The sequence below is a fragment of the Narcine bancroftii genome, chromosome 2, assembly GCF_036971445.1.
Source record: "Narcine bancroftii isolate sNarBan1 chromosome 2, sNarBan1.hap1, whole genome shotgun sequence".
NCBI classification, from domain to species: Eukaryota; Metazoa; Chordata; class Chondrichthyes; order Torpediniformes; family Narcinidae; genus Narcine; species Narcine bancroftii.
The window spans coordinates 283,055,273-283,078,654 of NC_091470.1; the positions used below are offsets into that span (position 1 = coordinate 283,055,273).

Consider the following 23,382-nt stretch of genomic DNA (forward strand, 5'->3'; position numbering starts at 1 on the left):
CAGATCTATCAGATCTGAACTATCAACATCCTATTCACCTACACATCCACTGACAAAGCAATACAATATCAATTCAAGTGATGCCCATTTATCCGTGTATTTCCTTGATCATCTCACCATCTATTCCAATGATACAGAACTTGTTCCAATTGAAGATACTTAAACATGAAAATTGGACAGATAAGATGAAGTTCACTGGGTTGATTCCAGGGATGAAGGGGTTGGCCCATGAGGAGGGATTGAGTCATCTGAGCTGTACTCACTGAAATTTAGAATAATGAGAGGAGATCTTATAGAAACATGTAAAATTATGAAAGTTATAGATAAGATTAAGATAGGTAAGTTGTTTCCATTGGTAGGGGAGACCAGAACTTGGTCTCAAGGTTCAGGGTAGTAAATTTAGGACAGAGATGAGGAGGAACTGCTTTTCCCAGAAGGTGATGAATCTATGGAATTCACTGCCCACTGAAGCAGTGGAGGCGACACCAGTAAATATATTTAAGACAAGGTTGGATAGATTTCTACATAGTAAGAGAATTAAGGAAGATGGGGGAAAAGCAGGTAGGTGGAGATGAGCCTATCATCAGATCACACTGAATGGCGGAGCAGGCTCGATGGGCCAGATAGCCTACTCTTTCTCCTATCATGAATATTTAACAATACCAAAATTCAAAATCTCATAAAAACCAAAGACCTTAAAGGAGTGAACTTAACTGATCTGCTCTGCATATAATTTTACTCCCTAGCAATGCAGTGAACTTCTAATTAAAGAAGAAATCATTTTTTTAAAAGTTGATCACCTGGTATTAAATTGGCGACAGTTCGAACAAAAGCACGCCTGACAGTTCACTTCATTAACATATGGAGATCAGTACTGGAATTGAAAGAGTTGCTTAACAATAAAGCAACAACCTGACATAATTACATTTCCAGAATAATGCCTGTCAGTAAAATAAATAACTATCAGTAAACAAGGAAAGGGATTATGAGAAGTTTAATTTACACAGGCATTTTACTGTTCAACCTTGATTGAAACAGATTTTGTTACAACTGTCAAAAAGGAATTGTATTGACATTTGCAAATGAAGTCAAAAGAGGAGTATAGAAGGTACAGGTTGATTAGACTTAAGACATTAGCTTCTCAGAGTAATGACACATGAGTAATACAATTAGTTTCATTCTAAGCTGTAAAATTTTACAATTTGACTTATCAGATCAATTACCAATAATTGTTACAATTGCTGATTTTCTCAACATAACATTATTATTGTAAAATTGATTTAATATTATATTAAACTACTAAACAATAGTTACTGCCATTATTGAGGAATTATTTGTAGTGGTAATATATAGCAATTAGCAATAAGCCTATGGTAGCATTATGGCATGTCAGAATATCCAGCTGTAAATGTTTATAAAATTATTAGGCTTATTCCTCTAAAGTATGTTTCAGTGAATAATGAAATCATTCATTATTGAATTGAGTCAAGAATATTTGATCAGGGTTGCAATCAATTTTACATTAGAACTTAATTGCTTGCAATAATAATATTAACTGGAACAAACTTTCAAAACCTTGAATTTTTTTAGAAAAGCTGTGGCATTTTTTTTACAGAAACAATTATTTAAATGAATTGTGAATGAACTGAATTTACTCTGTTAGGTAGACAAGTAGTGAGTGACTTCAGATGAATAAAACTTATGTCACAAACATCAGCACATAGATGAGAGGTAAAAATTATGTCCCAAAAGTATGGCTGTAAAATGTAATCAATAATATGTCTATTTCTCTCTTTCCACAGGGTCATTAATGCATTGCCTCAAACAATTATTTTACATATTATTACAATTTCATGTTCCCCAGCTAGATATTCCAACTAAGTTTAACAGCTGCATAGGTGGTAGTAGTGAAATAATTTCCCTTCCAAATTTTCTGTTAATGATTCTATAATTTGCATTTTCTTCCTTTCCTCAGGGTATAAAGATAAAATAAAAGGTGAGGTGTGGAGGAAGTGGGAATAGGGGATTCATTCAATATAGTTTGGGTACCAAAGAATATCAAAGTAGGATTGGAGGTCTTAAACTGTCACTCTGTTTAAAGAAAGAAATGGGAGGCACAGTTGGCATAGCGGTTAGTACAACACCTTTACAGTGCCAATGATTGGCACCAGGATTCAAATCTGTAAGGTGCAGATACATTCTCCCCATATCTGTGCAGGTTTTCCCAGGGGGCTCCAGTTTCATCCCCACCATTGAAAACGTACCGGGGGTGTAGGTTAATTGGGCATGATTAGAGGTCTTAAACTGTTATTCTGTGGGCTTGAGGCTCGTGGGCTGAAAAGGCCTGTTACCGTGCTGTATATCTATATTTTAAACAAATAAAAAAATTAATACAGTGCCTTTCATAAAATCCTTTTAATGTAAAGTGCTTTGCAGTCAGAAAGGTTGTGATAGTTGTAATGTTAGAATTACACAAGCTATTCTGTGTGGAACAAATATAGCAATCTTATAGCAGCCAGCTAATCAATTTATGATAAATTATGGAAAGGATGCAGGATATTTTGAGTTTGTGACAAATAATTTTATGTTATTTTAAGTTCAAGGTCTCCTTTGAAAGATGATATTTCCAACATACTTCCTCAATATTGGAGCATCAGCTTAGATTTTTGTACTCAAGTCTCTGGAACAGTAAACTGCAAGTTTCTGACTCTAATACTGACATGAAGTGGATCATGTCATCTTCATAAAGAAACAAATTCTGGGAATTACTAACTGAATATATATAAGGAACTGAACAATTAGCAGCCTTTGTTATGAACCCAGAGGACCCCAAAACCCAGTAGCAATAGATATTCACCAGGACAAATGGTTACTTAAACAAAAGTTGCTTTTAATTATCTTTAAACATGAAAATAGAATCAAACTTTAACTTATTACTAACTTACTTAAGCTAACTTAACCCCCTTCTAATTCTAAGTGCATATGTATGTAATGTGTGTATAACTTCAGAAAAGATATTTGATTCATAGTCCAATCACACCTCATCCGTCCAAGTTCACTGGTTGCAAGCAATCCTTATACTGTGCACAGAATTTAACATTTGTAAAATTCGCCAGGCTTTGGTGCTTGAAAGGTAAATGGTAACCATTCAGGAAGGTTCTTGTCAGTTTTCAGAGAGAGATTTGTTATTCCAGGACATCCACAACTGATTCCTTTTTAATCAGCCACTCCAGTGTCTTGCTGACAAACTTTTCCCTCTCAGGGTTCTCCAGATGATAACCTCTTTCTTTCAGGTCACCAAGGAGTGCCTTTTTGTTTCTCTTATTTCAAGTGAAACATTAAACAGCCAGTCCTCTCCTCTTGCATGAACCACAAGGGCTTTGACCAGGCTGAACAAAGCACTTACAAACCCGTCTTCCAAATGGGGCTTTCAACAAGCTTGCCAGCTTGTCCTGTTCCAGTCCCAGCTGCTATTACTGGCTGTAACACTGTAGAAGTGATCTCTGTATCTGTCTCCCTCTCTCTCTCACTGAGAGAAAGCCTGTTTGACTCTCTCTGCTTGCAAAACCACATGACCCTCCAGAACAGATCACTCTCTTCCAGACAGAAGGCAGCTCTGACAAGCTCTTTCATCTGTTTTCTTTTTGTAAACAACAATCCATTAGTGAAGTCTCTTGAGCACTCTCCAAATCTCTTGTCAAGACCGTTGACCCCGTCATGTCTAGCATGGGGCAGAGGTCCAGTATTTTAAATAAGATCTGTTTTAAAGTGTTTATATGTGACCTACTCTACCCTAACAAACTTTTCCCAATTTATCTCCCAAAAACATATCTATATACTCTGTAACACTGTACAGAGGAAAACAAAGGATTTGAGCAGTATGGCACATCACATGTACGGTGAAGGAACTTGAAATCTTCTTGTCAAACTTCATCAAGGTTATTATTGATCATGCTGGACATTCCAAGAACCTAATATGCAAAAAATGAGTGCTTTGCCATTTTTCATTTGTATGTCATTTACCTGTCACCAAGAGAAAAGTAATGCTTGGTCCTCATGGCCTTGTTGTTGGAGAGAGTATAAGAGATGGATGTAAAAATCAACCAAAGCTGCTACTGGAGGGAAAGACAGAGGAAAAGTCAGATTCCTCTCCCTATGAATGACATATTTGATCCTCTGGGTCTACTCAATTAAAACACCAATGCTATGTTGAAAAACATACATCTTCTCCTTTGGTAGCAGCAACAGGCTACATTAAATTCATAGTTGATTTTTAATTTCACCATCACTTTCTTCCAATAACAATATAATCTCTTAATTCCATTCATATTTCAAAATCATTAAAACCTGTCTTGAATATACTTGATGAGTGAGCCTCCCAAACCCGTTGGGGTACAGAACTCCAAGAATGCACAATGGTAATCCCATATATTAAGAATGGCCTTTTGTGCTGGTCATCCAAACTTCTTATATCCAGCTTGACTAGTGCCTCTAGGATGTATACTTCAGTGACATCACCTCTCACATTTTTCAAATATCAACTCAGCCTGTTCAATGTCTCCTCATACAGCAATTCCAGGAATCAAGCTGATAAATTTTTGCCATGTTTCCTCTATAACACTTCTTTACTAATGAGGAGACCACACTTGCATTCAGTATCCCAGCTGCATGTCACATTACTTTGTACAATTAAAACAAGATGTTTTTACTTATGTATTCAAATTTTTTTATAACGAAGGCCAATATTCTATTTGTCTTGGCTAATTATTTGCAATTTGCTCGAGAACATTGGCCTTTTAATTACATATGTTTGCTGAAAACACCTTCTGGGTTATTTTTGTTGGTCCACTTTTGAATTTTGTTTTAATTGTCTTCTTCATTTTTATACTGCAGAATTCCCATTATATGGAACCTATGGGGATCACGGATGCTGCATATGTTAATTTTATGGTTGACTGAGACACACTGTTACAATGTCTAATTAATACACCTGCATTAAGAATACAGTTTAAAAGACAGGAGGCAGTGCTAAATATAATTTGTAAAGTATTGCAGTATTTAATTTTGTGAAGTTCACTTTAATCATGTAATTTCTGTTACTTACAAAATTTGAATGTGAACACTGGTGGCTGGCGCTGTAACTGCTTTGCACTAGCTGCTACACTAACTGTGTCACCATCATAATTATCCTGCCCTCCCCCAAGTTTATAGATAAAGTCTTACTAATAAACCTAATATGAAGATAAAGATTCTTACAAGTGTTATGGGCCCAGAGGACCCCAAAACCCAGCAACAATAGAAATGAACAAAGACAAATGCTTACCTTAAAGTTACTTTTAATTATCTTTAAACATGAAAACAGGATCAAACTTTGAACTTATTACAATTAACTTAACCCCTTCTAATTCTAAGCGTACATGTATTTAATGTGTGTGTATGTTCAGAAAAGTTCTTTGCTTCACAGTCCAATCTCACTTCTCACTCCTCCAAGTTCACTGGTTGCAGGCAATTCTTATACTGTGTGCAGAATTTAACACTTATGAATTTCACCAGGCTTTGGTGCTTGAAAGGTAAAGGTAAAGGTTCTTATCAGTTTTCAGAGAGAGATTTGTTGCTCACTGGACACAAACGGATTCCTTCTGATCAGCCACCTCAGTGTCTTGCCGAAGAAACTTGCCCCATCAAGGTTTTCCAGATAACCTCTTTCTTTTAGATCATCACAGAGTTCTTTTTTGTTTCCCTTAATTCAAGTGAAACATTATACAGCCAGACATCTCCTCTTGTATGGACCACAAGGGCTTTGAACAGGCTGAGCTAAGAACTCTAAACCCAACTTCAAAATGGGGGTTTCCACAAGCACGTCAGCTTGTCATGTTCCAGTCCCAGCTGCTTCTGCTGAACTGTAGAACTGAATTTTCTTTCTCTCTCTCTCTCAGAGAAAACCACATGACACTTTTAGAACAGCAAACTGCACTCAGACTGCAGAATCAGACCCAAAACAATAACTCATATCTCCACAGCATGTCCAATTAACATCTACTTGTGAAGTCCTTATAGGCATTCTTTAAAGTTTTTGCAAAGGCACCTGGAGACTGGACTGTCTGGCTTGAGCCAAACCCTTGCATTTTAAATGAAATCTATTTTGTAGTGTTTGTATTTGTTTGTGACTTACACTAAAAAAACCTGCCATAATTTATCTCCTTTAAAACATATCTATATACAATATAAAATATAACATAATCTGTCACACTAGGCAGGCATAAGGAGACACTTTAGCAGAGTCACCCAAGTGGTGAGCAGAATTAGCCAGCTCTTCATCCTGGGCATCACCATTTTATTCAAAAACAACTTTATTCAACAGCTGCTATAGGCGGGGCACAAGTAGGGTGCTCCACTGGTTGAGTGTCTGTTCCCATCTTCACTAATGGGTTGTGTGTTGAGTTACAGATTGTGATAATAAAATTATGATAAAAAATCTTAAAAAGATATAGATTGTGTGAGTTTCGTTTAGGAACACTACATAAAGAGACATTAACATTTCACAAAAGACATCTCATTTAAAATGCAAGGGCTATGCCTAAGGTGGACCCTACAAGTCTACAGTGACTTTGCAGAGACAATGGAAGAGCATATGTGACAGTTTTACAAGTAGGTGTTAATAGATCACCATGTTTACAATTGAAAATCTTGCACTGTTAAGATTGGTGCCAGAAGTTTAAATTGCTGCTATTCTAAGAGGGTCCATGTGGTTTTTCAAACAGAGAGAAGGAAAAAAAACATGTGATTATTTTTGGTGGGGGGAGATAGATGGAGAGAGAGAAAGAGAGAGAGTCAAGTTTACAACAGGAGTTGGTTTTGGAGGCTGCAAACTTTGCACTCCTGCTATAAGACCCCATTTGAAGATACGTTTTGAGTATAAGACCTGATTTGAAGATGGGTTTTGAGTTCTGAGCTCAGCCTATTCTCAATCCTTGTAGTCAATTACAAGAGGATGTGGCTGGTTAATGGGTTTCTCCTGGAATAGGGGAAAAAGAATAACTCTGTGGCAACCTGGAAGAAGAGATTATCTTTTGGAAAACTCAAAAGTGGCCAAGTTTCTTCGGCAAGTCACTGAAGTGGCTGAATGAAGGAAATGACTTTGTGTGTGTGTGCATCTAACCAACAATGAATATATCTCTCTGAAACCAACAAAGACCTTCCTTTGCAGTAACAATTTAAGATAAAGCACCAGAGCCTGTTGCAGATCATAAATATTAAATTCTGTGCACAGTATGAAAATTGCCTTATACCAGTGAACTTGGAGAAGTGAAAACTGAAACAAATAACTTTCCTGAACACAAACACATTACATGCACGTGTGCTAAGAATTGGAAGGGGGTTAAGTTAGGTTAAATTAAGTTAATAGTAATACGTTAAAGCTGATATTATTATGTTTGAAGAAAATTAAAAGCAACTTTTGTTTAAGTAACCATTTGTCTTGGACAATGGTTTTTGGAGTCCTCTGGGCTTGTAACAGTTGCTTCAGAGACCTTTATTTTACAATTTTAAAATTTCATTTAAACTTTTATTTAAAGTTTTATGTATCCTTATTTATTTAAAATTGTATTTATTTGTTTATTTCCTTGATTTTTTTTGCGGTATGTTTGAGTTTCCAATTGATTGAATTCCAGAAAATATGGATTTTACTCTATTATGATTACACTTTCCTATGTATAATTTATAATGATTTTGCCAACCCTCGATCCTTAAAAGGTATATGCCTTTCACATGCTAACAGTACATAGTTAATTATAGTACATTGCATGAAGAGAAAATCATATTTATTAAAGATTATATAATTGGTGCAACTGGCATAATGCATAAGGAAAACTGAACGGGGTGGGGGAGCATCAAGTAATGCTGTGGGATTATGATGTAGGAACCTGACCCTCATGGTACTAATAAAAAAGTACTAAATAGGTAATGTTTTAAACTAATGAAAATCTTTGAAGTACATTTAAACAGTGAAACAACATTTTAAAAATGCCTCTTAAGAAAGAAAAAACTGCTACAACCCTATCTGGAGCCCGAGGTGAAGAGGGAGAGAGTATTAACATATATTAAGAAAATGGGTGCTGCCTTAGCTTTTTTGCAAGAAACTCACCTAATTGAAAGAGAACATATGAAATTAAAAAGAAATTGGGTTGGGTATGTAGCAGCCTCTTTATTTAATTCTGAGGCAAGAGGTGTGGTAATTCTGATGAAAAAAAATCTTCCAATTAAAATCCAAAATGTATTAACAGGCCCTGCAGGGAGATATGTGATGGTACATAGTCAAATATATTTGGAATTATGGCCCTTCTGAATGTGTATGCACCAAATGTCAATGATGAGAAATTTATACAAGAAACATTTCTTAACTTATCAGAGGCACATAAGAATATTTTAATAGGAGGAGATTTTACTTTTTGTTTAGATCCATTTTTAGATAGATCTACTAGAGGAATGACAAGAGTCAAAGCAGCAAAGACTACACTGGTGTTATTGAGAGATTTGAACTTAATAGATACATGGAATTAATCCTAGAGAAAGGGATTACTCTTTTTATTCAAATAAGCATGATTCTTATTCTAGCATTGATTTATTTTTAATTTCAGCACAAATATCAAGAAAGATTTTAGAAGCAGAATATAAAACAAGAATTTTGCCTGATCATTCAACTTTATTATTAATGCTTTAAAAAAGAACAGCATTTTGTGATTTTAATAGGAGACAAATTCAGTTATTCTGTGACACAAATTTGAACTCTGTGAATGATAAGTTTGTAATATGGGATGCTCTTAAAGCATATTTGAGAGGCCAAATTATAAGTTTTACTACTAAAATTAAGAAGGAATTTATGAAAGAAATAGATCAATCAGAACAAGAAATAATTGCTTTGGAAAAAAGATCTTCAAAAGAGATTTTCTAAAGATAAACATAGGCAAGTAATTGATAAAAAGCTTCAATATAATACATTACAAACAGTAAAAGCAATTACAAGAACTAAACTGAGGTATTATGACTTAGGTCATAATGATTGCATAAATTCAACAGGCTTCAAGAATGATTAATGCAATTTAACTGATTTGAATATTGTTAGGTATAAACTTCAAGAAATAAATGAATATTTTAAGAGTTTTTATTATACATTATATAGATCAGAGTCTTTAAAAGATGAAAATAAAACAGATAGATATTTATCTCGTAAATTTATCTAGGTTGAGTATGGAATAACAAACAGAAATGAGTGCCCATTTTACACAGATGGAGGTGAAGGAGGCAATAAGTGAATGACAAAGTAATAGATTTCTGGGAGAAGATGGTTTTCCACCTGAATTTTATAAAGAATTTAAAGATTTATTGATTCCTATTTTTATGGAAATGCTAGATCAAGCATCAGTAACTCATACTCTTTCAGAATCTTATTCAACAGTAATAATTACTGTGATGCCATAAAAAAGATAGAGATCCTTTAAAATCTTCATCTTTAGATCTGTTTCATTATTATATGCTGATTATAAGATTCTTGCCAAAATATTGGCAAATAGAATCACAAAATTATTACTTAAATTACTAAATATGGATCAAATTGGATTTGTAAAAAAGAGACAATCAACAAAAATGTGGGTAATTGTACACTTAGCACAAAAAAAGAAAAGATTTAAGTGTTGAGTGGGTTTAGATGGAGAAAAAAAACATTCGATAGATTGGTGTGAGACTTGTTGTTCAAGGTCTTGGATAAATTTGGATTTGGTAAACATTTATAAATTGGATTAAGGCATTATATAATGATCCTTGAGTAGTGACTAATGGATGAATATCTACTCCATCCCAATTGATGAGGTACAGTAGACAAGGATGTCCCTTATCTCCATCTTTATTTATATTACCTATAGAGTCACTAGCAGAGGGAATAAAGAGTGACTTGGAAATTAAGGGATTTAAGTTTTGTCAAAAAGAGCATAAAATTAGTTTATTTGCAGATAATGTTCTATTATATTTGACAGAACCTAAGACTTCTTTGCAAAAATTATATTTAAATTGAAAAAATATGGTTAGATTTCTGGTGACAAAATAAATTGGGACAAAAGTAGTGAAATTATGTTCCTTATGGAAGGAGATTATACTGATCATCAAAGAAAGACTCAATTTAAATGGCCAAAAGATGGGATTAAATATCTCGAGATTCATGTAGGTAATAATTTTTTAAAATGAATCGAATGATTTCCCATTACTCAAAAAGGTTGAAGAATTTTTTTTAAATGGATTATTTTAACTGTAATGTTAGTAGGAAGGATTAACTGTATTAAGATGAATATATTCCAAAGAGTAAAATATCTTTTTCAAACCCTACTTATATTATTACCTCAAAAGATTTTTTTTTAAAGAATTAAATAAACATGTAAGGAAATTTCTTTGGAAAGGTAAAATGTCAATAGTTTCTACGGAAAGATTAATTTGAATATATAAATTGGAAAGCCTACAGCTTCCTAACTTTAAGAATTATTATCAAGCGGTTTTCTCACATCTTATTTTAAAGGAGCAGAAAAACTGGTGTGGGTTAAAACAGAATTGAATAAAGTTGCAGAGAGATTAGTAGAGGAATTTATATACAAATGGGATTCACAATTAGTGATTGGTGTTAAAGAAACACCTTTGTAGAAATATTTGATTACTGTTTGGATAAATTACAAAACTGGAACAAAAGGATGTATATTGCCCAAGATGCCACTGATTCAAAACCACCTTGAAGGCTAATCAATTTTTAACTATTTGGTTTTGCAAAAGTATTTAAAATATTGAAGATTGTTGTGAACAAAGCCAAATGATGTAATTTGAACAACTAATTAATACATATGGAATAACTAATAATACTATTTTTTTGTTAGTTTCAATTGAGATGATATTTGAGGGAAAAGTTAGGTCCAGCGATGCTGTTATCTATGATAGTAAGGTTGAAATTCTCATTGGAAGGGCAATACTAAGAAATTTATTTCTGCAATGTATATTTTATTACAGACAAGAACTGCTAAACATGGAGTTCATAAATAGACAGAGGTGGGAGCTGGATTTTAATATTACAATTGATAAGCAAAGATAGTCAGATCTCTGTCAAGATTGCATGACAAATACTATTAATGTAATATATAGTTTAGTTCAATAAATTTTTTTTATATCAGCCATATTTGACACCACAAAAATTGAATAGAATGAAATCAGATTTAACAGATCAATATTTTAGGTGTGGTGAAGAGACTGGAACTTTTTTTGTATTCAACTTGGTCATGTCCCAAGTTAAAAACTTATTGGGTGGACTTAGAACATTTTTTAGAACAAGTTATAGGCATTGTATTTCTAAAAAAAAACCAGATTTATTTCTTTTGGGAAATATAGAAGAACAAGACCTAAGTTGAAACTATCAATATACCAAATGAAATTTGTTAAAATAGCATTAGCAAGTAAGTGTATTGCAGTGACCTGGAAATCAAATTCACATGTGGGTATGGGAAGATGGAATACAGAAATTTAAAGCTATATCCCTTTGGAGAAAATGACATACAATTTGAGAAATAAATATGATATATTAGTACAAATGTGGACCCCATGTATGTAAATTTTAAGTATAAATATATAGTGGTGTTCTTCCAGCCTCTTGAGACCTGTGTTAATCTTCTTCCCTACATTGATCATATAAACCTTGCTGGAGTCCTGTCAGTTGGAAAGTGCTCCTCCGAGTAATCCGTAAGCTATTTTTTCTTCTTTTTATTTTCTTTATATTACTATATATAAATTACTTTGGGAGGTGGGGTGTTCAGGGAGGGAGGGAAGGAGATGGGTTATAACCATCATGTAATGATTGAAGTTCTCTTAAATATAAATTCTTATCATTTAATATGTTTATTAATTACATGTATGGAAAAAATAAATAAAATATTAAAAAAGGAGAAACTGAACAAACTACAATTTGATGAGGTAGTGCCCAAGAAGTTATCTCACAAGAATAGCGCTCTTTACTGGGTAAAAAAAAATGTTACTGTTGGCAGAATCATTGCAACACTCTAGCCAGATGACTGCAGATTATCCAGTGATTGAGTGTGTTCAATAATGAGATGTTTGGAGATGAAAGAAAACAATGAATATGGTGCTAGGTAAATTAAGAGTATTTGAGACAGAGACCAAACATGATATTATTGAATGGTGGAGCATAAGCGCTGGATTGCCTTTCTATTTCTCATGCTCTCTTTTGTCCTATGGGTCACATGCTATTCTGCCTAATTTAGATACATGACAGAACCATTGCACATTACAGCACAGAAACAGGCCCCTTTGGCCCTTCTAGTCTGTGCAAAATCTTTTTTTTTTGCTTAGTCCCACTGACCTGCATCCAATACATAATTCTATTACCTCTCCTATCCATACAATATACATGTTCAGACTCTTCATTGTTAAAAATTGACGCCACTTTCACTTCAGCTGGCAGCTTGTTCCACACTCCCACTATTTTCTGTGTGAAGAAGTTCCCCCTCATGTTCCCTCTAAACTTTTCCCATTTCACCCTTAATCCATGTTCTTTGGTTTCTATCTCACCTCCCCTCAGTAGAAAAAGCCTATCTACATTTACTCTGTCCATCCCCCTCATAATTTTAAATACCTCTATCAAATTTCCCCTTATTCTATGCTCCAAGGAATAAAGTCCTAACCTCTTTAACTTTTCCCTGTAACTCAGTTCCTGAAGTCCAGGCAACATCCTAGTAAATCTTCTCTGCACTCTTTCTATATTTTTGATAGCTTTCCAATAGTTAGGTGACCTGTTTGATTACTTTTTTTTGTTTTTAACTCTTGCAAACTGTAAAGCTATGGACTTGTTCCAAGTCAACATACACATTATGTCATTTAGTGAAAAACAATTGAAAAAAAAACCAGAAAAACACAGAAATCAATGTTCACTGTAAGTTTGTACAGCACTTGCTCCCACCACTTTTCTCAGGCCAATTAATCCACACCAGGTTGTTCTGATTCACAAAGACCCTCCAATATCAGGAAGATCAACCTCCTAGTTTTTGCATTTATTGTAAGTTAAGTTCCTCATCAATATCACTGTCAAGGCCAGTGGGTCTCAACCTTTTTCTTTCCACTCACATACCACTTTAAGTAATTCCTATGCCATCAGTGTTCTGTGATTAGTAAGGGATTGCTTAAGGTGGTAAGGGGACGGATGAGAACCTCTGCTCGAGACCCAGATGTTACTGAAATATTTTGTTTGATAAAAATGGTCATTGGCCCATTTCCTTTGGAGTTATGAAACCGTGCACATAACGAGTCCATTAGGTACGATTAAAACAGTGGTTTTCAAACATTTTCTTTCCACTTACATACCACCTTAAGAAATCCCTTACTAATCACAGGGCACCTATGGCATAGAGAATACTTAAAGTGGTATGTGAGTGGAAAGAAAAAGGTTGAGAACCACTGGTCTAGGCTGACGCCTCAACATTAAGTAAGATGCCTGCCAAAACATTCACATCCTGTTCAATCCAGGATGAAACTTCATGTGTCACTACCCAAGGATTATCAACATTATTACTACTGTAACACTTTTTAGGCTTTCTGATCCATCTCATTCCTCCACTGCTATACACTTCATTATGTTTATATCTTCTATAGATTACCTCTGCAATCATCTCTTCACTACATTCCTTGGATTTCCACTATTCCAAAATGTATCAATCCATGCTGTGACCCATCTGACTGTTCTTTGCTCATTCTATTTTTTTTTCAGACATACAGCATGGTACCAGGCTGTTTTGACATACGAGTCTGTGCCACCAAATTTACACCCAATTAACCTACACCCCCAGTACATTTTGAATGGTGGGAGGAAACCAACACCCTCCCCACCCCGGGGAAAACCCACGCAGACACAGGGAGAATGTAAAACTCCTTACAGACAGCACAGGATTTGAACAGCAGTCCAAATCGCTTGTGCTGTAAAGGTGTTGTGCTAACCGCTACACCAACCATGCTAACAGATAACATTGATTCTCTGCCAGACAATAAATTACATATGAAATCTTAGGCTCTGATTTTTTTTTCAACATCTACCTACACCACTGCTACAAAAGTTTCTCTGGCCTACTATCTACTACTTCCTCTCTAATTAACTGTTTGCAGATCTCTGTTCTTTCAGGTCACTACTGGTGGAAGATGCCATCAGTAGACTTGAGCCTTCTTATCCCACATTCTAATTTAAAAAGATACCTCAAACCATTTAAGGTAATGTTTTATGCCATTCCTGAGTGGGGCAGAGTCCTTTACAACACTTCTAATATGCTTGAAAAACAACCTGATCTTTATGGTACTACTTTTAAGATGCCTTGTGGACTAACAGCTCTCCTCAAAAAAGGGAACTTGTAGTGACACAGTATCATAAACTACTGAAGGCTCTTCGAACTGTTCAGATAAACAAAACAAAAATCATGGCAATCAACAGAACCTCTCATTGCTAAATGTGGGACTTTGCCATGTGCAAGCTGATTGTTCCGTCATTCCTCGTTACAGATATTTCTTGGGTAGCCAATTCTGGTTTGACATTGAGTCACATACTACAAAATTATGCAATACAAGTCATTGTAATTTTAATCAAATTGTACTTCACCAGATGATATATTTCTTGGGTAGCCAATTCTGGTTTGACATTGAGTCACATACTACAAAATTATGCAATACAAGTCATTGTAATTTTAATCAAATTGTACTTCACCAGATGATATATTTCCACCATTTGTAAAAATGAGTGCAATTCTTTAGTTATTTCTAAGCAAAATAAAAGATTTGAATTTTCATCTTAATGTGAAATAAATAACACGAATGATGTGTGCTTTGCCCCAGCCTACCCGATCTTCCTAAAATCGAGTTGCAACGGCTGTTTTCTTCATAGATTTGCTCATTATCACAAATAGCTACATGATAAAAGTTAGGTTGACAGAAGCTTTCCCACTTATGGATTAATATCAAATCAGTCATCATGCAAATACAATCAATTAATTTTTCAATGTTGAAATCAATGTACTCATATGTACAAGCAGCATGTTTACCCACTTGTTAGTGTCTCTTGGTTCACTTGAACAATATTGGAATCGAGCTTAAAGCTCATAAAAATAGTGCTTGTGGAATCAGATTTTAAGGTAACTGGAAAAGGTTGAAAGACATGGGACAGCTTTTCTATAGCAGTATCATTAAAACAAATTAGACACAGTCACATTATCTTAGGTTAATAAAGGGAAAGGAGGTTTATTTGCACAACTAAAGAATAATTATCATCAATGAAACCAGTGAAATACAATAAAAAGCCCAGCAAACATAAAAAAAGTTGTAAAAGAACAATAACTTACCTGTATTTGTTCTTCTCTTCCTCTGTAGTTTTGAGATAGTCTTTCAGTGTTTTTATTTGTACGTGCAATTTTTGCTGCTTTAGCTCTTGACAGACAATTTCAGATATTTGGTTATTTTGTTGCTTCTCTGTAGTTTGTGAGCTTGACTCCACAAAAGTCTCTTTCTCTTCTTGATTTGCAAGCACCTGACCTATGATCAGACAATAAAAATGTTGCTATTAAAAGGCTCAAAATTAGTGCACTTCCAAACAATTACTTACAATTATGCTTCATCATTTAATATTTGATACTGTAGTTTCACAAACAGATGTAATTCTGCATCTTTTCCCTCTATACTTGTTTTTTTTTATTATTTTCTCACCTGAAAATATTAATTACTTTCCAAATATTTCACTGGTGATTTATTAGTTGTTAAAGTTAGCAACATTTAGGGTGCATATTGACAATGAAAGATGTTACGCCACAAGTAAGAGCAACAATTGAGCAAAGTCCAACCTTACCATGCACTTCTAACAAAAATCCTTGAAAAGATGTTTTGTTGGTATCATACAGAACGCAGGTTATGTGTGAGCTGAGGTTGAAACCTGCCAACTAATTTGCAAATTTTCTGGCAAAATTGAACACTGTTAATTTACAGGCCTTTATCTTCATTATTATGAGAATTCTTCATTAATCAGTAGTGGAGGTCTTCCTTGGCCTACCAGTCCCTTTGCGATTACCGAGCTCAGCAGTACGCTCTTTCTTCTTAATGCTATTCCAAACAGTTGATTTTGGTAATCCTAAGGTTTGGCTGACGTCAATTACTGCTTTATTCTTGTTTTGCAGCCTCATAATAGCTTCTTTGACTTTCATTGGAACAACTCTGGTCCTCATGTTGAAAAATGGCAATTACAGACTCCAAAGGTGATCAAAAGCTTGAAAGCAAGCCTAGCTCATGTATACCTGCACCAATGAAGCAATTAAACCTACCTGAGTCCTCACAAACACCTGTAAAGATAAATGTCCTAAACATAATGATGCCCTGAAATAGGGGAACTATGTATAAAAAGTGTTGTAATTTTTACATGGTCAAACCAAAATATCTTGATTCAAATCTGGAATGTGCACTTTAATTGCATGAATTGTTTGATTACAAATTTAAAATTGTGGAGCACAGGGGCAAATAAAGAAAATTTTTTGACTTTGTTCCAAACATTATGGAGGGCACTGTACTCTTTCACCTCAGACTCAATCAAAAGTTATTTGCAAATATACAAAATCCTTGTTTTAGTCATTGAAAATTAATATCAATGATTAAACACAATAAAAATGAAACCAAGCATACTCAGAACATTTAGATAATTTTTTTCTTGGAAAATAAAACATAATTTTTCATGCCTTATGATTAAGATGCATCTGTCGTACAGAAACATACAAGTTTGTGCCTTAGAAAATTATGTCAATGACTGTCTGCTAACTCGTTAACAGTACAAAACAGTACTTGCTCATCTTATTAATAGAAGTACAAGGATAACAAGAGTTTACAGAACAGAAACAAACAGTTCCAATATACAAAAACGTAAATTCTGTCATGCAAGAGCTAAAAAAAACCCACCTGAGCTGCCTTGTTTGCATGTTCATGGTAGGGGTCCAATTATGCCCATTGCAAGATATTTATTGATTGTTTGAGATGGATTTTTAAAAATTACATAAAACATGAAATGATATTGAATGAAAGAAGCAGGCACTTTCCTCCCAATCTGTATGCAAAGAAATCAGCCATCTGGAAGAGCACAAATCTTCTTCACTCCTCATTTCCCAACAACCCACTACTAACCACACATTACAATGCTTTTTGTTATTTCAATTTATAAATCTTTCAATGTATCTAACTCCTGTATTTTGCTCCAGTGACATCTATTTCAATGCACATCCTCTTTTCCCCACTCCTCAACCTCAAACCATGGTTGACACCAAAATAACGAAGTCTGAGATTAAGGTAGCATACCCATAACACTTCATCTATGGTGATTTTGCCAATCCCTCCCCAAACCCACAATGGGCACATCTCCTCCATGAGCTAAACTTTAAGTATAAACATGTATTTATAGATAGTTTAACATTCTCCATCAAGTTGGATGAGTATTCTCATTAACAATATAATTAACAGAAAAAATTGTCAAAAAAAATGATATCCTTGCTATTTATTAGAAATAATAAGATTTCAAAATTGATAAGTAGCACCTCAATGTTCTATTTTGACCAGATCTATGAACAGATTCTTTGTCTCTTCTAAGGTTCTGTTGTAGAATATTTCACTGGAAACTGAGTATTTCCAGTACTTTCTATCATTTTTTAAATATGTATCTCACCTTAGCTGGTTTCAGGGCACAGGCCAAAGAAGTAGTATGGTTTACTTAAATCCCTTTGGCAGCCTTACAACTGCCTATGGCTATTCCCATGTACCTAATGTTCAGATTGGCAAGTAATCTTCTGTCAAACATATTCTTTTGATGCAAGATCAATAATAGATTCTGTTAAAAGCCAATTTCTTGAATTTTCACTTTGCCTTTCTCACAGGTAACATTTAGAGGAAGTATATTCATGAAATATGAAAAATAGAAGACAAACTATTTTACTTTTTGAACCACAATTTCCTGTGTATAACTATTCTAAAATCATACTCATTCCACATACTCATCTGGAGTCAAATGTTAGTACTGGAAAAGCAAACATCTTTTTTCAGCAGATGTAACAGTGCACTTTATGAGGCAAAGATAAAGATACATAACCAATGTTTTGGACTCGATCTCTTCATCAAAGAATGAGCAAAATGCTAAATTATAATTAAGGGATAGCATTAAAGACAGTGGCTTGATGTTCTTGGGTGGGTCCTGTTGAATGGCTGTTTTCTGGCATTGGCAAGGTAGAGGAATAAAAAGAAGTCCTTTAGAATGGAGAGGAGGAGATATTTCTTCAGTAAATGGAGAAGAAATGCTGCTGCAGCTGAGGGCAGTCAAGAAATCAAGGAGTGAAAGGGAGGGAGGTAAAAGTGGTAGATTGGTACATTGGGCCTGTCTCAAAATTGCAGGGGGATTGGCACCAATAGCTTGGTTATTGGTGCTGGGGGTGGGTAAATATAAACTGGGAGGGGGAAAAAGGAGGGGGGATTTAAGGTTTTTTTTTGTTTTGTTATCGATGTAATTTAATTGACTGTAGTTTCAGTTGTACGAGGAGGGGGTGGGGGATAAATACAGACCCTGTATGTTACTTAATGTTAAAAAAATTATAATGTAAATCTAGGAAAATTAAAATATTCAAAAAAATAAACCAAGGACCAAATTCACCTACTACAATCTGGCAGTAATTTACTGGATGCGTGTAATAACCTTCAACAAATTTTACTAACAATGAGAAGCATGCAAATACATCTATGAGCTCAATAAGTAAATACTGTGGCAGCAGTTAGTGAGGTTTAATGTTCTTGGCACACTCTGTGAAGCAGTAAAAATAAGTAAACTGTAAAACTACTCATCTACCTCGTTTTAATGTAGTTTAAATAAAACATGATTTCTCTTGGTTAAAAATATTTTAACTATGCTTATATTTAAAGAGGGATCATTACATGATGGCAACAGCTTAGATGTGACTGTGTTCTGACTTCTATACCCTATTGGTGTGTATGTTTGAATTGGTCATGTTGTTTCAAAGTGATTTGAAAACTGTGTACATGATGGTCTCCAGAGGTCCTCTACCTCTAAAACAAGCACTTTAAATGCACAATAAGAACAATGCAGAATTGTGGAGGATGTTAGAAATAGCTTGACAAAATTATAGTTTAGTAATGGAGTTGCCACAAAAGACAAATTGAGTCCAGGTAGCAACACTTCTTAACATTAAAGAGGTAGATGAACTTCAAAACATATTCCACCCCAAACATAATCTGCTTGATTCCAGTATCTGCAGACTCCTTTGTGTATCAAATTTAGTCCACAGACTGGACCCATTTTGCAGAAATGTTTTTGTTACTACACAAAGTATTAAGGAACATTTTCCTCTTGGAAGGTATATTTTAACAGATAAGTTATTAGTGAATGGTATAGTCAATATGCACAGTTTTGCAAAAACTTACCAAAATGTGAGTTCCATGCTATTATAATGGAAAAAAAATATTCAGAGGTGGACTTGAGTTTTTAATAGAAACAGAAATTCTGGAGGAACCTAACAGGAGGTAAAGATATATAACTGACATTGCGGGCCAAAGCCCTTCTTCAAGGTATGAATTAGTTTTTAATTGTGGATTTAAGGGTATACGAAGGGTTGGTTTGAGAAATCTGCTTGACCATAGAGAAAACAGATAGGGACTGCCAAGCATCAGAAAGCACATTAGTGCCATTAGTGAGTGAACAGTGCAGAATGGAGGTGTAGTGAAACACAAATTTTAGTGAAGTACATAAAGCTAAAGAAGTCTGCAGTATGACAGAGAAAGGCTTCAAGCTAGGGTGAAAAATTTTGAAAGGCACAAGAGTGTTAGAACTCTACCACCGGACATGAATTCCGCAGGAGACAAGAATGTCCAGCTTTTAGTGAAACTAGGAAATGAAAAAAGAACAATCACATTGCAAAGAAATTCAATGCAGAAAATAAATTAAAGCAACCAGGTCAATAGATAAGGAACCAGAATCAACGGTTTTGTTGCAATAAGGTCAAGTGCTTTTGGTTTCAATTATGAAATTTGTCACACTTAAAGAGTTGGTCAACTACCTGAGGTTTTAAAAATGTATGGGTGTACAATGTCAGGTAATTTTACATCACATACAAGAAAAAATTCATAACTTGCAAAATGGAGACACAAGAGTTGGCAGATGCTGGAACCTGAATTCAAAAGTGGGAACAAGATCTAAACGTAAAGATACAAAATGAAATATGGGAAAAGCTATGCTCTGGAACTATGAGAAATACAATAAACACATGGTTATGATACAATGATACAATATAATTGGTTACACAGGCTATATATCACGCCCCAAAAGTTAAATAAATGGGACCCAACAGTATCAGATAGATGTTTTCGCTCTAAGAAGGAAACGGGAACAAAAGTACATGCAATTTGAGCATGTGAGAAAGTGGAAAAGTTTTGGGAAGATCTAAATCAGGTATTAAATAACATCACAAAAAGCAACATACCAAGAAATCCAGAGATCTTTCTTCTGTAATATAAGTAAAGAATTAGGCCTCAAACTGTATGAAGCACAAAAAAGATTTATTATGATAGCCTTAGCTGTAGCAAAAAAATGTATAATGTCAACCTGGAAATCAGAAGAGAACCTGAGAGTACAGAAATGGTACATAGAAATGAATAAATGTATTCCATTGGAAAAAATAACATATAATTTAAAAAAATAAAGTCACATTATTTGAACAAATTTGGGAACCGTACATAGAACACAACAGAGAGGGCCTACCGCGGACCTCCACCCCCTAAAATGATAGAATGAGAAGACGAAATGAACTGACCCAGGGTGTAAACATAGTTGACACAATTTTCTTGTTTATTTTCATTGTGTGATGACCTTGTTTAACCAGTTTGTTAGTCAAAATAATCTGTTTTCCAAAAGCATTAATAACACACAGAGCTTACTTTCTCCCTTAAGCAATGTCTATGTCTTGACATAGACATCACTAAGGATAGTGGAGATAGTGGTATTGGAGACTGGAGGGGGGGAATCATGAAAGGTTATTGTATATGTTGAATGTTTAATGGGTTGGGAGGGGGTGGGAAGGAGGGAGGGAAGGGAGGGGGGAAAAGGGGAGAAAATGACACTGTGTATATTCAAGAGGGAAATGTTTGTGTGTATTTTGGTTAATATGGTTTATAGTGAGAAAAATAAAAAAAAATTTAAAAAAAGAGCTCTGGAGGAGGAACTCAGCAAGCCAGACAGCATCTGCAGAGGCAAAGGTTGGTTGACATTTTGAATGGAAACTCAATATCAGGACTCATGGTGCTGCCTGACTCACTTTACTTACTCCAGCAGCTTGGATTTTGCTATAAATTTGCAAAGATGACTTAAATTATAACTTACAGAAGAGCCAGTATTCCAGTAATAAAACAAGTATAATTGTTTGTCCAAAGGTGACTGCAAATGTAAGTTAGTGTGGCGGCGCACATCTCTTGTGCCAAACTGGCCCCGCTTGTATCGCCGCGCTGGTGGGGCAGCTGCAGGAAGATGGCGACATCATGGCTTACTGATTACCTCATGGCTTAAGCCACAGCTCACGCCCCAGGCAATGTGATGATGTCACCACCACATGGGGTGGAACTCCAGTTGACCTTAAAGGGGTGCGTGCTAAATTCAAATAAACCAGTTCAACTGAAACCTTCACTGTGTCCTGTGCTATCTTCCTGTGTGTGTAGCAGCCGCTACATTGGTGTGACCCCGTAGAGCCCGGACGTTATCTGGTCTCCAACCATGGATCAGTTTGCGATCAGCGCTGTGCCTGTGAAACTCCCCCTCTTTTGGACCCATCAACCTCGCACATGGTTCGGGCAGGCAGAGGCAGAGTTTCATCTCAGACAGATCACCTCTGACTCCACAATGTTCTACCATGTGGTGAGCACCCCCGATGAAGAAACTGCGGCCGGAGAGGACGACCTGATCCACAATCCACCAGTGAAAGGCAAGTATACTGCCCAAGCGGAAAGATGCGTAATCCGGTTCTGGGGGGGTTTATTTGGCAGTGTACATCTCTTTTGGCAAACCAGCCCCGCTTGTATCACTGTGCTAGTGGGGCAGCTGCATGAAAATGACGCCGTCGTGGCTTACTGATTACCTCGTGGCTTAGGCCACAGCTCGGGCCCCAGGCAACGTGATAATGTCACCACCGCATGGGGCGGAACTCCCATTGGCCTTATAGGGGCGCACGCTAAATTCAAATAAATCAGTTCAACTGAAACCTCAACTGTGTCCTATGGTATGTTTCTATATGCGCAGCGGCTGCTACATTAGAATCATACAGCCCAGAATCAAATCCTTCAGTCCACCACCTCTATGCTATCATGCCTATCTCTTCTAATCCCACTTACCGGAATTTATTCCATATGCTTCTTTGCCTTGCTTATTCAATTATCCATCAAGATGCCTCTTGAAAGCTCAAACAGTTTCTACCTCTACCACCTCCTCTGGCACTTTATTTGAGATATCAACTACTCCATAAATGAAAAAATGTACCCTGCAGATCTCCATTACACTTCTTCACTCTTCTCTTAAACCAATCCATCTAGTTTTAGACACCACTACCATGAGAAATAGTCACAAGGTATCTACCCTATCCATTTCTCTCACTATTTTGTATATCTCTGTCATGTCACCATTCAACCTCCTTCACTCCAAGGAAAACAGAATAATTTCTCCAAAGGAAATAGGTCAATGACAATTTTTCTCAAGCAAAATATTTCAGTAACAATTGGGTCTAGAGTAGTGGTTGTCAACTTTTTTTTTCCCACTCACCTACCACCTTAAGCAATCACAGAGCACCGATGGCATAGGGATTACTTAAAGTGGGACGTGAGTAGAAAGGAAAAAAAAATTGAAAACCACTGCGCTAAATGAAAACAAAGTTTAACTTGAGGAAAGAAGTTGCTTTCATTTGATATAATACCACGGGGCAAGAACTCTGTGAAAACCTAAGAAAATGAAGGCAGTTTTGGAGGCTTGTTCATCACTGCAGAAGGAATTAAATATGCATTGTAACTGTGCCTAAGTGCTTCTTTAATGTCACTATCATATCTGCTTCCACCTCTTCCTCCACAAACCCCCAGGATCACATTCTAGGCACCTGCTACTCTGTGTAACAAAACTTGAGTCCCACATTACCTCTGAACTATCCCCTTCACATTCCCACCCTAGGAAAAAGACTTTGGCTACCCTATCGATACCTCTCATTATTTTATAAACTATTAGGTTTCCTTCACCCTCTGACAGTCCAAAGA

At 35.5% G+C, this 23,382-nt stretch overlaps 1 protein-coding gene across 4 annotated transcripts in view; it reads right to left on the reverse strand.

The window, feature by feature from the left end:
- Positions 1–23,382, reverse strand: part of LOC138752701 (putative leucine-rich repeat-containing protein DDB_G0290503) — a 287,373-nt gene that overhangs the window by 57,387 nt on the left and 206,604 nt on the right. For all 4 annotated transcript variants that reach the window (XM_069915411.1, XM_069915412.1, XM_069915413.1 and 1 more), the window contains exon 12: positions 15,414–15,603. In XM_069915411.1, the coding sequence (XP_069771512.1) occupies positions 15,414–15,603 (190 nt within the window). The remainder of the gene's footprint in view (positions 1–15,413; positions 15,604–23,382) is intronic.